The following is a 17,343-nucleotide window of genomic DNA, read 5'->3' as shown; positions in this document are numbered from 1 at the left end:
CTAGCATATCCCCCCGGCCCCTAATTTGTTTGTGTATGGGTCCATATCCTCAATGAACGGAACATGAGGAGGTGACTAATTCTCATAATTATTAATAAGTTAAAAAATTACGTGGAGAAGAGATGGGACCGCATAGATGTCGTACGCTAGCGAAACAACCAGGACCGCCAAACTTGCATCTACTTAAAGCAATAGTATGAGTCCCTCGATGAAAATGCCTACCAAAGATCTCCATGCTGCACCGCACATCCATGCTAGGTTTTCATACCGGTCCATAAACACTCCTTTAGGGAGATGCTCGAGCAATAGGCCCAAGCAGAACTAGGTTTTCCCCAAGTCCTTCATCTCAAGCTCAATATTAAGATAAGCCATTGCTTGTTTAATGTCCTGTGTGGTGCCAAGGATATTTAGATAATTGATATAGACCGAGATGATACAAAATGCATTCAGGGATTTCTTTATAAACACAGGGGGACAATCATAATTGTTTGGGAAACCTCTCTTTAGGAGATATCTATTTAATTGATTGAATCACATCCTTCCGGATTGTTTTGATCCGTACATTGATCGCTGCAGGCGAACAATATAGATGTTGCAATTTCCTTTCGGATTTGGGATCTTGAGTCCTTCAGGGACTCTCAGATAAAGTTCCAAATCTAATGCCCCATACAAGTATGCAGTCAATAGATCCATCAACCGCATGTGTCGGTTCACATGCTCCATGAACAGATCATGAGGAGGTGATTAATTATCATTATTCTAAGTTTAAAAAAAATAAGTAGAGAAGAAATGGGACCACATAGCTGATTTTTGGGAGGCCTGCATGCCCTAGGCTAGCGAAACAACCGGGACCACCCAACTAGCATCTGTTTATAGCAATTGTATAAGAACCCCTCAATGAAAAAGTCTACCAACGATCTCCACGCTGCACCGTGCATCTATGCCTAGTTTGCTTACCCTCCCTCCACCATAAATACGCACCCAAATGTAACATGTATCACCAAACATATCGATCCATCCCTCTACCAGTCAAGAAACAAGGAAGATTACACCAACAAACAAACTAGCTAGCCAATGGCCTCGTTGTCCTCTTTCCGGCTTGCCGTGGCGGTGGCAGCACTGTTGGTTGTTGGCTCATGTGCCACTGAGCTCACCTTCAAGGTCGCTGAGGGCTCTAGCGCCAGTAGTCTAGAGCTTGTCACCAACGCCGCCATCTCTGAGGTGGAGATCAAGGAGAAGGGTGGCAAGGACTGGGTGGCGCTCAAGGAGTCATCATCTAACACTTGGACGATCAAAAGTGAGGCGCCGCTCAAGGGCCCCTTCTCTGTCCGCTTCCTTGTCAAGAATGGCGGCTACCGCGTCGTCGATGATGTCATCCCCGAAAGCTTCACTGCTGGCTCTGAATATAAGAGTGGCATCCAACTCTAAGTAAGAGGCATGCATACTCTTGTGTTGGGTCACATGAGAATTATGAACCTCTAAATAATTATCTCTTAAAAGAGATCACGCCATGTTTGAGCGAGCGAATAATTAATTTTCTGTGGTTACTTTTTGTAATAGGCTGGTGTTAAAATAAGGCATACATGTGTACTCCAAAATATTGTTGTGGAACTATATGCCAGCATGGTTTTGAATATATGTTATTTATATAAGATACTACGTGATTCCCCGCGCTTTGCTGCCGAAATTTCTAAGTAACTTTTAATATTTTTTTTAATAATTGATCTAAAAGTAAAATTTATATTAGTTATTAGCAACAAATAAAAATGGTTTGTCAAACTATGTTCAGAGAGAAATACATTTAGTATACTATGTATGTATGAGATTGTAGATGAAATATGATATCCCACACTTTGATTATATGGATGAATATATGTTAAGGATTATAAAAATGATGGATATATACATGTTAAAAATATTGTGAAAAATAATGTGAAGGAAGATGATTGGATGTTGATTTGTATAATTCAATAAATTATAGATGATGTTGCATGCTTGCATAAGTTTTGCATGTATTTATTGCTAGTGGATGATGAGGTGGCATGTTTGCATGTTGAGCTTTAGGGTTAGTGGGTCATAACTTTATAGTAAGATAGGATATGGGAAAAAGTATATTTCATCAACTTTCATCAAGATGATTGGGTGCATTTGATTTTCCAAAGTTTTAGTATCTACGTATGTCCTAACCAGTGTAGCTCATTTCACCTTTTTAGCATGTAAAAAATATTGTAAAGTCACACCTACACGTGTATTTTTTTTCTTTTCTGAAAACAGATTGTTGTATCAACCATACTATGACCTGAAACTATAAGCATAAAGCATCGGTACATCGTTTAGTATGTTCAGATATCAGAACAAACTGCAAGTCACATTAATCTCACATATCCAACACGAATGAGTGATAATCGGAGTAGAATGGAAATGAGGTCAGCTTTGAGAGGAGCAAAATTAAGCTTCATATCATATCATATAGTTGGGCCAGGCCCAGAGCTATACTCAACAACAAAGTTTATATACTACTATGAGAATACCAATCTATTGGAAAGAATCTAAAATAAATATGTCATTAGTTCCAAACTTTAAATCATTTTTTTTACATTACCAGTGTGTTACAAAGGATCTAAAAAACATACCGTTTAATTCCAAACATTCAACATAAAGAACAAATAAATCTTTCACTCCTAAAAAATGTAGTGGTGGTTTATGATCTGTCCTCCATCATGTATGCCTAACCTCACGCCCATGCCCTCTCGAGCAACTCCCGCACGCATGATGTCCCTTTACCCTATGCCAATGGAAACAGACCCCCAACCCCCACCACCAGATCAAATTATACTTCCCACGTGCTTGACCATGGACCTCCACTCACCTGTAGGCTGTAGCTCTCATGCTGCATGGATGTAACAGCATGTGCATCCCGAACTAACTTGTGCATTAAATCGTCGTCTAGGAAAGTAGGAATTAGCTGAGGTACACAAACTGACAATTTAACTATACAGTACCAAGAAAACTAAAGCAATTAATACTTACAAAATAGGCTATTACTCTTCACCACGAAGACAATTGCAGCGAAAAAAGAAAAAACTACTGAAGCTTTAACTCCACTTTCACAGGCAGCTCAACTAGTGTATAAGCCAAAGTGTTCTTCTTCTGAATCATTTTTCAATTGAGATTGATTATTATTGAAAGGTCAGTATATGAACTCCCCAAGCCACACTGCAAATTAACTAAACATATGGCTTAACCAGCAAAAAGTCACGGCTAGTCAATTTATAGGCCAGGGTAACAAGGAATAAGGTAACCACTGTAAATTGGCCATAACAAAGGAATTTGTTCACTCCACACAATTCCATTCGTAAATAAATATAATGCACATTTGAAGTAAAGCAAGAATTTAAATATAGGATTGACATGCTCGAAGGGATCTTTGGGATCTGTCTGACTTGCTAGGCAAATAAATGTCTTCAATTCGTATTCTGAAACAGTTCCGACGAACTCGTGATCCTCTCAAATGACGGAACTGTACTATAGCATTCAAAAGAGGAAACAGACTAATAAAAACCAAATAAAGTCATTGTTTGTTGTTCTTTTTAATTGGAGCATCCCAATCATTTTCTTTATTTCATTCATTAAGATTCAACCTCCCACATAATCTCATCCATTTGCACTTCCAAACCAAAATTCTGCAATTTCTAGAATTCTCCAAAACATCTCTTTGAAAATCACAACATCAATTCATGTCTAGAAACTCATATGGAAGTTCTATTCAAAATCACATCAACAATTCAAAAACCACTTTATCTCTCCCTGGGCTAAAATCAACCCCAATCCAGTCTGTCACCCTGTTTTTGATTTCCTCCAGCATCCCCGTCTGTTCTGGACCTTTCCGGCTCACTGCCGTTGTGGCCCAGCTGAGGAAGTTGCCCCATCCGAACTTCTTATATCTTTTTCTCACCTTCAACTTTCACTGGAAGCAACCGAGCTTCTAGGTGGTATAGATGGCCATCTGGGCCGCACGGCATGGCACAGCCTAGGCTCGGCCGTGTCTGGGCCGAGGCTTGTCGGGCCGACACGGCCCGACCAACGCATCGGGCCGTGCCTGTCAGCCGACGGGCCGCACACACAGGCCAGGCACGGCCCAACACGACTCGGGCTGTGCCGGGCCGGCCCGAAGGCACGACAGCCCATCGTGCTTTTCCTCAGAATAAGTCTAATTTTCCTCCCTCCTCTTGGGCTGTGACATATATATTATAGCTAAAAAAAATATTTTACCTCCCTCTTCTTTGGGCTGTGATTATAAATAGCTAAAATAAGTCTATTTTAAGTTCCTATTCTTTGGAACATGACATTTATATGTCTATTTTTAGTCCCTATACTTGTGTACGAGCCTGACCTGCCGGCCGATCATGTCGAGCCAGCCAGTGTGCGGGTGGGGAGGCCCAGGCAGGCCCGGCGGTTGGGCCGTGCCGTGCTTGGGCCGGGTCAAAATACCGTGCCGTGGGCTGGGCCTTCAGCCCTCAGGCATTATGGCCATCTATACTAGGTGGTTGGGAACACTAGAATCACTCTAACAAAACCTAGCCTCACTAGTGTTCGCAATCAATCCAAATCCATCCAATTAGTGTTCGCAATTGGTTTGCCTCACTAGACATCAAATTCTCCTGGTTTCTTAATTATATGTCAATCGGTAAACTAATCCTAGATCTCATCAGGTCTCACAGGTACCCAAAACTCTAACCCTACACCATCTTTTAAACTCAAAATTCATTGAACCTTTGGCTCATCAACTTTTCTGTTCTGGCTCCAATCTTCGATATTTATTCTAAACATTTACTTGCAGTATTTTATTTAGAGGCTATCTGGTTGTATCTTTGTGTGCGCGCGCTAGATCGTGTAGAGGATCTGTTTGCACCAAAATGCTGAGGTGGGCCGAGATGGGGCTTCTCTGAAGCTCAAGAAAGCCACATCTCACAAGGCAAGCCATGATTCCATCCTTTGATCAACTTCCGAACCTAAGGGCCTGTTTAGATCCCACCCCAAAATTTTACACCCTGTCACATCTGTAAGATCAAAGTGTGTTTTGATTCTTATTCTGTGATGAACAATTGGCATCTGTGATTATTGGTTTTGATATTTGGAGATTATCGTCGAAGTGGTTTTGGAGATAATCAATTTTTAGGTGATGATTGGATTCACTGTTATTTTATGTGACCGGTCCGACCGGGCTGTGTATGTCGGTCAAACCGGCGGTGATCGAGCGGTCAGACCGGCCGGCCCGCGGTATGACCGGCCGATGGTGTGTCGGTTTCGGTTTTGGGTTGTTCCATTGGATATCCGTGATTGTTTCATGGCTATGGCTTTTAGATGGATACTATACATATGTAATACTGTTGTTTGCTAACAATGAGTCAAGTTGGGGATAGCTTGGTCTCGGAATATGGTTTTTTTGTTTGTTTCATGTGTAGGTGACTCGATGCCTCGGGAGAGTATTTGCAGTGATGGACCGGGAGTTGGCTTGGTGGTAAGACGATGTCTGTGGTGGTCAGATATCATGCGGGATACTAAGGCTAGAGTTGATGCACGTGGTTAGTGAAGATTCCATATGGCATATGATGGAGGTATTGTGTGCATATCGGATGCGGAGTCGAATTTGAAAGGAGTCCAAATTTGATACGATTGGTTATGTTAAGTTTGTGTCTTGTACTAGAGGGTTTCCTGAGGTGTTTAGGACTCTTAGTATGAGTTTGGTTCGTGGCTTTAGGCTGCCTACCTCATGTATAAATAGAGGGGGAGCGTGAGGCTTCCCGGTATCGCTTTTGTATCGCTTTTAAGAGCAATTGAGTTGATAGTTTAGTTAGGGTTTCGAGTTTAGTCGAGATTTTTGTAAGGAGTGTTGTTGTTGCACTTTGTAAACACAGAGAGAAGCAATAAAGTTGTCATCTACTTTGAGAGTTCTTCGATTTGTGTTTCACCGGGTTTCGACGGTCTAACCGGCGACTCACCGGTGGTCAGACCGGCTAGGGCGAGGCGGTCAGACTGGCAGCGACATCAGGCGCGGCAGGGATTCCAGGGCGGTCCAACCGGAAGATCAATACCAGTCAAACCGGTGGCTACGCTTCGGTCAGACCGGCAGATCAATCTCGGTCAGACCGATCTCCATCGATTTCGAGGGTAACTTTTATTTCTGCTAAAAGTTTTCGGTTTCTGGGTATACCAACCATTCACCCCCCCTCTGGTTGGCTTAGTTCTTGTGATTCGATCCTACAACATCGAACGTTTAAACTCCTGCATGAAGTATTAAATATAGGCTAAAAAAATAACTAATTGCACAGATTGCGACTACTTTGCGAGACAAATCTTTTAAGCCTAATTGCTCCATGATTTGACAATGTAGTGCTGCAGTAAACATGTGCTAATATAATGATGGATTAATTAGGCTTAATAAATTCGTCTCATGATTTACTGACGGATAGTGTAATTAGTTTTTTTATTAGTGTGCGAACACCCCATGCGACACCCTGTATAATATCCGATGTGACACGCTAAAACTTTACACACCTGGATTTAAACACCCCCCTAAGTAGAGAATCACTTTTATGCATTTACTATTTACAAAATTATTTGGCATATCCGTGAATAGTGTGGATGACTGACAAACCTGACACACAGCCGGATAAGCTGCCCAATTGAGGAGCTTCTGTACCATAGAAAAATACATGTCACCAATTGCGACGAGCCAAAAAAATTCAAAAAACCGAGGAAAACGTGAACAAATTTATTGCCCAAGTTGGGTGAAAAGTTTTATATGAGAAGGTCAACAAATTTGTTGCCCAAATTCTAATGCCTGCTGTTAATATAAAATTTAATTCACTGCTAATTTTTTTGTCACGAATTTCATAGTCAAAATAGATAGGAAAAACAAAAAGAAAATAGAATAAAAGAGACCAGGAGCCCGTTTGTGTGTTAGGAATTTCCAGTAATTCATTAACTCATGCATATATAACACTACCACAATAGCTATCCTGCTTCAGTTTTGCTGGTAGGAAGAAAATGGAAATATTCCAAAACACTAGAGGGGCAGTGTATTCGCGTCAGATTTTCAAGGTTTGGAATGCGAAGCTTTGGGGATTCTAGAATGTAAAGAAAGCACAAAGAGTCTTGGATATTTAAGACCTTGCAACTATTTAAGACCATGTTGGGGTTCCTAGAATGAAGAGATTAAATGGGATCGAGAGGATTAGTTCCAAACCTCAATAGGGTATGGAATACTTTTCCTCCAAATTAATAACCTTTAATCCCAGGGTGACATGAACGTAGTAGACAATGCAAACCATTGTCCAAATCATACAGACATGAACATAGGTGACAATGCAAACCATTGTCCAAATCATACAGATGTCAAAAGACAGGTAGCAACTCGTTCAGTCTTCATAATCTTCGAAGAGCAAACAGTAGCACCATACAGTGAGAAATATCAGATTTGCTCTGCAGCATCAGTTGGATGGAAATAACCACACTGGAAAAATCAATGATTTCCTCAGGAACGCCAATGTTGCAAGGTAACAATTTGAGAGCAAAGGGCTTCATCATACCATTTCTTGTGTTGTAGAGTACAAATCTATCATGCCACACCACGATGTTGCAACTTACTGAACCACTTACAATAATACTAAGCAGAATGGGATGAGGGCAACAACGACGATTTGGTTCATCCTCATCTCTCATATCTTCATGAACAATATCAAATGTGAACCTACACATACAAGATTGGCATTTGACAAAAAAAAATACAGATGCAATCTACAAACTACAATTGATTAATGAACAAAAACGGTAGGAATGCAACATATCATTTGCTCTAGTTTGAGATAACGGAGGTAAACTTTTTCACTCTATTATTCAGTTCTAGGAAATATTACAAAATATCATCTTCAGTGATTGCCAAAACATCTCTCTCAATATGATTCAACCTATCATTCCCCATCTTATTTCTCAACTCAGTCTATTGACAATTTTCTAGCTGAAAAGGCTCTTTTAACCTTGTCAGTTACAACACAGCAGGAGGTCACCTCCACCAAGTGTCCAAACTCCAAACAATGTTTGGTTGTCACATAGGAGTTTCAATGTGTGAAACTCAAATTGAAGCGAGCTTTCAGTGGTCATGTTCTCTGCAAGCAAAACTTATCTCAAAGAAGGGATGTAATAATATTTATGAATGTGATTAATGGTATTTGTCCTCTTGTTTTATTTCTCTTATAGTTGCTAAAAGAGTTAAATGTTGAAGTAGAACCTTCCAGATTAATATTTTTCGGAAAGAAAGAAAAATCTGAGAATTGTGACAAGAGCATAGCAGATTATACATGTTATAGTCATGACCAAAGAGTCTAATGACAAGTAAGCTCTGTCTTGATAAGAGCAACTAGCGGCACAAAACAACCAGTTAGATCAGTTTTGCTGTGCAGCATCATTCGGTAGGAAGTAACCACACCGGGAAATCACGACTCAACTGGTCCACATCAAATTCAGAAGCTAATAGTTTGACGGCAAAGGACCTCATCTTACCATCTCTCATGCAATACACAAATGTATCATAAGGCTTCCAATCATCAGGGACAAAGTAGATATGGTCACCTTCAACTCCATGATGTAGACCAGCAGGAAAGGACTTGCAGCCACCTAAGCCAACAAAGATACAGTCACCATTCAAGCTGTGAATCTCAGTTAGTCCATAAGGGTTTGTGTTAACATCCAGTGCAAACACTTCAACTTTAAGAACTTCTCGGTCACGGTAATTGTCACTGTAGTGTCTGATGATTAATAATAGCTCTCCACGCCACACAACCATATTACAACTTATTGCACCACCTTCCTGGTAGGGATGATGGAGAGGCAGCGCACTCAGACAACGCTTAACGCGAGAGACCATGAGCCCACCATTGTCCTCCCCAACTTCAAAAGCAAAGAGGCGTATCTTATATCTTTGGAGCACATACAGCTTCCCAAGGTAAAAAGTGAGATCTCTTGGGCCATCAATGTCAACGCCAGCGCAAATATGCCATGAAATCATCCCAGGCTGCCAAAGAGCAAGTTTTGATGCACACTTGTGGTCAGAGGAAGCAGCTACAATGTACTTGCCTCTTGAGTCAGGTGAAGCAGATAGTGCCACATTGCATAGTGACATTGTGTATATATCATTGACACGAAAATAGACCTCACCAGAACCATTGATGATGCGGAGGGTCTTACTGGAGTAAGCAGGAAAATTGTAACGCATATGGCACAGCTGCGGTAGGCGAATGACCTTGCGAGAGAAAACATTCACCAGGAAGCAGTCACCATCGGCATCTCTGTTGTACTCGTCACTGCGATCCTTGTTAGGAGTCACACCTACAAGCCATCCATCAAAAGAACCCACACATCGGAGATCATCAGCTGCAACCTCCTTAGGCACCGGCACGCACCGCACAGGCATCAAATCCCCCTTATCTGATAGGCTCGAGAACTTGAAACCAGGAAGCACCAGCAGGGGCAGCGGCGGTGGCAGGACGTGGCCGTTCGCGCTGGCTCGCCAGTGACGGCACACGGACCGCATCCTCGCACGGTCGGCAAGGCATGGAAGGAAGTGGAGCACGATTCCCAGAATGTCCGGTTGAAGGCCTGCCCACAGTGACACCCCCGCGTCCAACTCCAACCTTGATCTCTTCTTGGGCATTCCGCCGAGCACCACACCTGCACGAGCCACCGGGTGTCACTGTCACGCTCCACAGCAAACACCCACCCACGGCCAGGAAAATACGCAATAACATATACTAGACGATAACGAACACACAGTGTCTGTCGAAGCCGTGTTCCATCGCCGCCGGTGACGGGCTCCGGGGGCATCCTCGATCCGACGAACGGGGAGGCATTTCGTCGAACAGCTTGCCTGCACAACAGCCACCGGTGGATCAGATCAGATCCAAGCCTCCGCACTGTGAGATGCGCGAACAGGCCGAGGTGAGATGGGTAGCTCTCACCTGAGTTTCCTCCGGCAGAATCCATGGCGACCGGAGGTTTCATAGCGGCGGCCTAGGGGAAGGAGAGGGGGAGAGAGTCACCGAAGCGAAGGGGGTGAGCGGATGGCTAGGCTTTTGTGGATTGTTGGCTGCTGCGATGAATCATGAATGTCGATGTTGGGCTGACCCTATGGCCACTGTTAGCTGCTCGGTCCCACTAGTTAGCGTCTACTACATTTTTATCTTTTTTTTTGCAAAAATAGAACATGTATTTGTGTTTCTTTAGGCCTTATTTGGTTACGCCGGATTCAATCCGGTCCAGAAATGACAAGTATAATAAGAAATTTATGATAGATGTAATGAAAGACCGGGATTTATTTCGGACCGGAAACGAATTTACTCGTGATAGGGACAATAAGAGACCGGGAATCAATCCACTAGTCAAGAGATGTGGAACTAATCCGGATGTTTTGTTATACCTAATATGAATAAATTGGTTCTCGATCCGGAATAAATGCCGGTCTCCTTTTTACCTATTATAAATTTCTTGTTATACGTACCTATCATTTCTAGCATGGAACGAATCCCGGCCGTGTAACCGAACAAGATCTTAGTGGGTTCGATTTTTTTAGAACTAGTAGAATGCTGGTGCGTGCAACGGTTCAAAACAATTTTAATCATACACATGCATACTTTATTGGCAGATAACCCACAAGTCTGATAGGTCCTCGAGTACCAAGTGTGCCCGTGGGTTAGCGTTAGGACAGAGTGATGTCTCAACCACAGTGACGGGGAACAGAAGTTAGAAGCAACAGTTACATAGGCGAGTGTATGGGGGAGCATGAGATTGAAGAATTGATTTAATTTAGCGACTACTTATATAATATTTCATAGAAAAAACCTTATAAATTCTTAACCGGTGGATCGCTTCAAAATTTGTCCACTCCTCCTCTGACCGTAACCCCTCCTCTCCTCTCTCATCATTTTTTCTTAACACTGCCGAAACTCGCGAGCAAGTGCACGTTCGCACGATGCCTCTACCTCCTGTGTCATCGCCATCGCTGCCCAATCTCATCGGCTAGCTCACGAGCCCCTTCTCCCCCCCTCCCGTCCCCCTAGCTGGTTACCTCCTTCTCCTACCTTCTCTTTCCCAAGCCAGTTGTGCCGAGTGTTCCATCCAAACGTCTTTCTCATATCTAGCGACCACCCCCCTCTTAACCACACAAGCCCTATTTTGTCCCCTCAATCAACACCGCCCCACTATCCTCTGCCGTCATTGCGTATCTAGTGACATTGCCCCCATGTCGGCTTGCCGGAAGGTGTCAACAGCGTTAGTGAGGCTCTCCCAACCGTCCACCTCCCCATCTCCCTTATCTTTTCCAAGCCGAGGGCGCACCAGTGCCCCATCCAACCATTTTCCCCATCTCCTAACCACAAGCTCCGGTTTGCCCCCACCGTGCGCCAACACCAGCCTACATCCTTCCCCACTGCTCTAGCACCTCACCGCTCACCGGGATGCCGCCTGCCACAGCCATCCCTTTAAGCCCAGCAATCTCAGCCCTCTCCCGCTCCCCTTACATCCATTCCCACCTCCACCCTGACTCGGAACCCTAAACCTAACTTAGCATGCCATCGCCAGATGCAGGAGCTTCCTGGAGTTGGAGGAGAAAGAGTTGGGGTTGTCGGAGCATGAATCACGACATAAATCCAAATGTCATAATTTTTTAGGCAAAATAGTCACAATTTCCAATCGATAGTCATTTAAGGCAAATGGTTCAAAAGCAGGAAGTAACCAATGAATGCACTCTTATTAGCAAGGTGTAGGCATTATGGCAAAAGGTAGGTAACAACAACTACCTAGTTGAAGTGATACTACCAGGCAGCAAGCGCAGCAAGCAAATACGAAACAGCTTTAGAGCATTGCAAATGAGGAAGGCCAGAGCATTACGGGAGATACCAATTCTACCATATAGGAAACTAGATAGTGCCCCGTGCTTTGCTGCGGAATATACGTTAGACATTGAAGAAATGATGAAATGATTTGGAATGAAATATTATGAAAGTGATTTGAGAATGATGATTTAGAATGGGTATGTTTAGTTTTAGAATGAAATAAATTGTAGACATAATTACCATATGCTTGTATGTCGAGCTTTCTGTTCTTTAATGGGTTGATGTGGCATGCTTGCACGTAGGTTTTAGGAGTGCTAATAAATACTATGCTTGCATGTTGAGTTTAGGTGTGTAGTAGACATTAGCTTTATAGAAAAAATAGATAATAGTTTTTTCTTGGTGGACCCCATCTTATTCTCTACCTCCTGTTGTTTGGGACCACACTATTACCAAGTTGGGTTGGATACATTGAGGATGTACTTAGTAATTCTGTTCAGTTTATGTACTCTCTGTCACATAATAGAAGGTTCCATAACAACCCTAGGGTCCAATTCGCATAGGAATAATTTCATTCTAGGTCCCTCGATTTATCGCCCAATCTGATTTTCGTCCTTCAACCTAAAAAACAGATACAACCCGTTCTCCAACTTACAAAACTAGTTAAAAAAAGATCCCTCGGTAGTATTGACACTGGTTTTGGATGACGTGGTGCCTACGTGGCTCCTTTGACTTGTTCTTCGTCCCATGGGGCATCGACATGGCGCTTACGTGGCAGTTTGATCTGGAAAAAAATAGAAGTGCAAAATTGTAAAACTAAAAAACTAAACAAAATATGAGGGACCCACATGTCAGTCAAACAAAATAAAATAAAAATATTGGACCTACATTTCCCTTATCACTTTCTCAGAGAGGGATAGCAAGGGGAGGCTGACGAGCCTCGCGGCGCTCTCTCCCTAGTCATCGCGCCACCCACGCTCCTCAGTCCTCTCCTCTCTCCCCCCGGGCGCCGCACCACCCACGCTCCTCTCCTCTCTCCCGTCGGACGCCGCATGTTGTTGTCTCCCTCGCCGCTGCGTCGCCCACGCTCCACTCCTTTCTCCTTCCAGACGCCATGTGCGCTTTCTCCCCCACCGCCACGCCGTAAGTGCACCTCTCCTCTCTCCCGCCGGCCGCCGCGGCGCGCACGTTCCTCTCTTCCACCGCAAGCCGCGCACGCTCCTCTCTTCCACCGCAAGCCACGCACTCTCCTCTCTCTCACCGCTGTGCCATGCGCTTCTCCTCTCCTCTCTCTCCCGCCGCGATGCCTCGCGCTGCTCCTCTCCCATGCGTGGCGCTCATCTCCGCCGTCGAGCTCGTACGCTCCATGCCTGTCACACCCCAAAGTTCTTTCCCAAGCCTAAATTGAAGTTATAAATGGTCTCAAGAAAATACTTGTGTAAATCAAGAGAAACCTTAATAAAGTAATACAAATAATAATCGAATCTGGCATGTGGAATTTTTCTTGAGTTCTACATGTCGAAATTCACTAACAGGATTTTTAGTGGAATTTTCAGAGCCCTAGAAATAATTTTAACCAATTAAAATTGAGCATGCAATATTTTAATTCCAGGAAAAATCCTTTTCTTCCTTTTTCTTTTTCTTTTTCCCCTTTTTCTTTTCGAATGGGCCGCCGGCCCATTCTCTCCTTTTTCTCCCCCTCCTCCCCGCTGGGCCGCCGCAGGCCGAGGCCCAGCCAGGCCGCCCTGCCTCCCTCCTCTCCCGGGTCGCCGACAGGTGGGACCCACCTGTCGGGTCCTCCCCCAACCTCCCGCCGCCCGCGCCGGCCACCACCCCCGAAACCGCCGCCGCCGCGCCCCACCTCCCCCCCCCGCGTTCCCCGTACCCACGCCGCGTCGTCCGCGCCCACGCCGCGTCGCCCGCGCCCACGCCACGTCGCCGCCCCCTCTCCCCGCGTCTCCTGGCCGCGCCCGCGCCCGAGATGGCCGGGATTCGGTTTTCGATTCCCGCCTCTCTCTCTCCTCTCCCACTCCCCCACGTTCGCCGGCGATTCCCGCCTCTCTCGGCCACGTCCGGCCCCCTCTCTCCCTATTTAAGCTCCGCCGTCACCCCCTCTCTCTTTTTCCCCATTTCGCCGAACACTCCCGAGCTCTCCATCGCTCCCGCACCGTGCATCCACCCGCCGCCGCCTTTCCCGCCACTCCAGCCGCCGCTAGGCTCGCCGCCGCACCGCGCCGTCGCCGCCGTCGGGTTCGCGTGGCCGAAACCCACCCCGTCCACCCCTCCTTCGTCGAGGTTCGCCGCCGGAGCGCCGTTCCCACCGTGCGACGGTGAGAGCCGCCATGTCCGCCGCCTTCGGCCAAGGTTTCCCATCGCCGTGGTTCACCTCTCTCCCTCTAACCTCTCTCTTTTCCTCCCTTAGGGCATTCCAGACCTCGTCCGCCCGTCGCCGTCATCCCCCCGTGGTCGCTGTCGCCGTTCGCTGTCGTCTTCCTCCGCGCCGGCCACTCTCAGTGAGGCATCCCTCTTCCCTCTATTCCCATCCCTCTCCTTCCTAACCGCCGCGTAGCGCCGCCGCCTTCGCGTCGCCTTCGCGCCGCCGCCTCCGCCGCCGTTTGCCGTCGCCGGCAACGCGTGCGCACGCGTGCGCCGTCGCCATCGCCGTGGCCGATCGGCCGGCCTGGAGCCGAGCCGAGCCGGGTCGCCGCCGTCCGTCCGATCAGCCCCGGGGGCGATCTGGGCTGTCGGTCCCGTGGACCGGCAGTGGACCACCCGCGTGGTCCTGGTCCACGGAGGACCGCCCCCCTTGAGCCGCTGCTGAGTGGGGCCCGCGCGCCGGCGCCCCTTTTTCCTCTCTCCCGAGCCGCTGACCGGTGGGCCCCGCATGTCGGCGCCGCGCCCCCTTGATGACGTCAGCCCTGGGAATTATTGCGCAATAAATGATTTAAGGACTTTTTGTTATAGTAATAAACACAGTGAATCTTCTAAAATTCATAACTAATTCATCCGAGCTCCGTTTAAGCCCATTCAAGTCTCAGTAAATCAAGAAAAATGTGTAGAATCCATTAAAAATGGTTTTGTTCTCTGTTTCAGTAGTCTTATAGCCTGTTTGCAATGTTTGCCTTGTATGTCGCTAGATTCCGGTTCTTCCGACGCTCCGGTGTACTTCGAGATAGTCGCCGAGGTTCCTCCAGCAGCAGAGCAAGGCAAGTCATGCTTGTCACTTGAACATGTTGATCCTATATTGCAAATGCTCTATTGTTTTTTTCAAATATTGTATTGTTTTATAATGTTACTATGGGGTGTTCACCTATTGTTACAGCCATGCCATTTTGATACCATGCTCCTTTGTTAGCTTGGGTTATAACATGAATAGATTTTGGACTAGGAAGTGCTTAGCCATGCTTAGTTCCATTAGCACACAATGGGGAAAGCTCACTAAAATATAGACTTTAGCTTCAACTGGTAAGGTTGGTTTAGTACCATCGTTTTGGTGTGGGTTAATTAAAATGAATCACATGGTGGGCTGTGGGTGCATGGTTTTGCTGGTCGCACCCATGGCAGTTAAGGACCGGTTCGCGGGATGCCCTGGAAGAACTTATCGTACTTACCACAAGCCAGCGTGGGCAACGGCTGGGCTTGTAGTGTAGCTTCCCTCTAGTCGACGCATCCAGGCAAGGGTGGGCGTGATGGAGCGGGGCGGGCCCTGCGACGGCCTCTGTCGCTTCCGGATTCACCTAGGCACGAGAGGGGACTGCCCGTCGCCCGCTGGGGACGAGGGTGAAACCTGAGGTGTGGTGTGCTTGGCTGGAGGGGGTTATGCGAAGGGTCCTGTCACGGCTTCTTTCCGGTATGTCGTGGTGGCATGTCGGCGCACGGAAACATGTCGTGGGGCTGTGTCTTGTGGGTACAGTTGTACTTCTCTAATCAGAGTAAAACTATTCGAATAGCCGTGCCCGCGGTTATGGGCGGTCAACCAGATTCACCGTGATTAGTCTCACCCTAGTTTAGTCTAATGAAATTGGATAGTATAGATGGATGGTTGGGCCTGTTGCAACGTGGGATAGCGTTGGACAGCGGATGATCAATATTAATTAATTATTGCAACTGTTTAATTCTTTCAACTTCTGTTTATAAATGCTCGCTTTATGCAAATGAACCACTCTAGCTCTCCTTTGATAATTCCCTGCATCATACCCCTATTCCGGTATGACTTGCTGAGTACAGGGGGTAGTACTCAGTCTTGCTCTATTTTTCCCAACCCCAGAGTACGAGTATGTGTCAGATGGAGGTTTCTCCGAGGAATAGGCTTCGTCCGTGCCGTCGAGGATGCCTGTGGAGTAGTGTTCCCGCTGCAGTTCTAGTCAAGGCTTAGCTCCTGTTGTCTTTCGTTTTTCCGTTGCATTTATGTAAGACTTTTATGATGTTTGTAAGACGTGAATCTTAATGTCAACATTGTCGTTTGTGTACCCCGGCCGGTCCTGGACGGGGATTTTAATGCACATTCTGGTTGGAATTCTATTCGGGAATTTCTGGGCGTGACAAGTTGGTATCAGAGCCGACCTTGACCGTAGGACAAGCCAAATGGAACAACCTAAGAGCCCTCTGAATCCTTTTCATTGCATATGTTCTTTGCAATTGGAGTTGTTCCGGGAAAATTGGGATCTGTTCTTGTGGTTCAAGGGAAAAATCTTGGTCGCTCGTTTAAGTGAGATTTGTCAAAACAAATCAGTCTAGGGTTTCAGTAAAATTATTGAGATTTATTCGTCAGTCAGTTGGGATTTGATGGGTGAAATACATTAGGTCCTAGCTCAGGAATATGGGTTGCAAGGTATTTCTGCCTTTATTGTCATTATTAGTATGTATCTAATTTCCCCATTATTTTATCGTTATGTAAGTCTGTCTTATTTATTCGCTCTCATGCAAAATGATCTATGCATAAAATTTCGCTCTTATTTGATTCTCTTTTTTGAGTCCTTTATTGCTTTATTTAAATTTGGATTTGAGCATGCATTGATCCTACTCCTTTGTTTTCTCTAGATGGCCAGCCACCCACCCAACCACCACGGAGAAGGCATGATTGACTTTGTGGCAGAGTTAGCACGTATGACGCTGGTGGTGGGCTACCCCAACGCGCCAGAGTACACGACTGTTCCACCACTCAGTGGCGAGCTTCCTCACCGTGTTCGCCTGGAGGTCCATGGCTATGTGGGCACCTGCCTCGCTAACATGGTGGTTGAGTCGTCCGGAGGCACAGCAGATCACGCCTGTCAGGAGGCAGCATACTTGATGATGGCCAGACTATGGGAGCGCCACAACTACATCTTCCACGACACGGCGTACCGATTTCACCCTCGTCGAGCCAGCGGCGATGATGTCAGTACTTTCCGTCCGACAGCCGGCGAGAACGACACTACCTTTGGTCACATGTGCGCTGTGATGAGGGGGATGGACATGA

At 45.9% G+C, this 17,343-nt stretch overlaps 2 protein-coding genes across 4 annotated transcripts in view; one reads left to right on the top strand and one right to left on the bottom strand.

Moving 5' to 3' along the window:
- The first annotated feature begins 987 nt into the window (after positions 1-987).
- On the top strand, positions 988-1,654 carry LOC127771650 (pollen allergen Phl p 2-like). The gene has a single exon (XM_052297575.1). It carries the CDS (start codon positions 1,075-1,077, stop codon positions 1,426-1,428), a length of 354 nt encoding a protein of 117 aa, XP_052153535.1. The 5' UTR covers positions 988-1,074; the 3' UTR covers positions 1,429-1,654.
- Positions 1,655-7,303: 5,649 nt separating this feature from the next.
- LOC127772073 (uncharacterized) overlaps positions 7,304-17,343 on the bottom strand; it is a 31,235-nt gene continuing 21,195 nt past the window's right edge. The window contains exons 1-3 of one of the 3 annotated variants that reach the window (XM_052298056.1): positions 10,017-10,144; positions 9,830-9,925; positions 7,304-9,729 (exon numbers count right to left, since the gene is read on the bottom strand). In XM_052298056.1, the coding sequence (XP_052154016.1) occupies positions 8,465-9,729; positions 9,830-9,925; positions 10,017-10,059 (1,404 nt within the window). In that variant the 5' untranslated portion in view covers positions 10,060-10,144 and the 3' untranslated portion in view covers positions 7,304-8,464. Of the gene's footprint in view, positions 9,730-9,829; positions 9,926-10,016; positions 10,145-17,343 lie in introns of those variants that run through there. The other 2 variants (XM_052298059.1, XM_052298058.1) reach the window with 2 other exon arrangements.

This window comes from Oryza glaberrima, chromosome 4, assembly GCF_000147395.1.
Source record: "Oryza glaberrima chromosome 4, OglaRS2, whole genome shotgun sequence".
NCBI classification, from domain to species: Eukaryota; Viridiplantae; Streptophyta; class Magnoliopsida; order Poales; family Poaceae; genus Oryza; species Oryza glaberrima.
The sequence above is the reverse complement of the archived record's forward strand: the minus strand, read 5'-3'. Positions and strand labels throughout refer to the sequence as shown.

Bases quoted from the DNA above. Each gene is read 5' to 3' on its own strand.
- LOC127771650 (XM_052297575.1), top strand. From the start codon at position 1,075: ATGGCCTCGTTGTCCTCTTTCCGGCTTGCCGTGGCGGTGGCAGCACTG.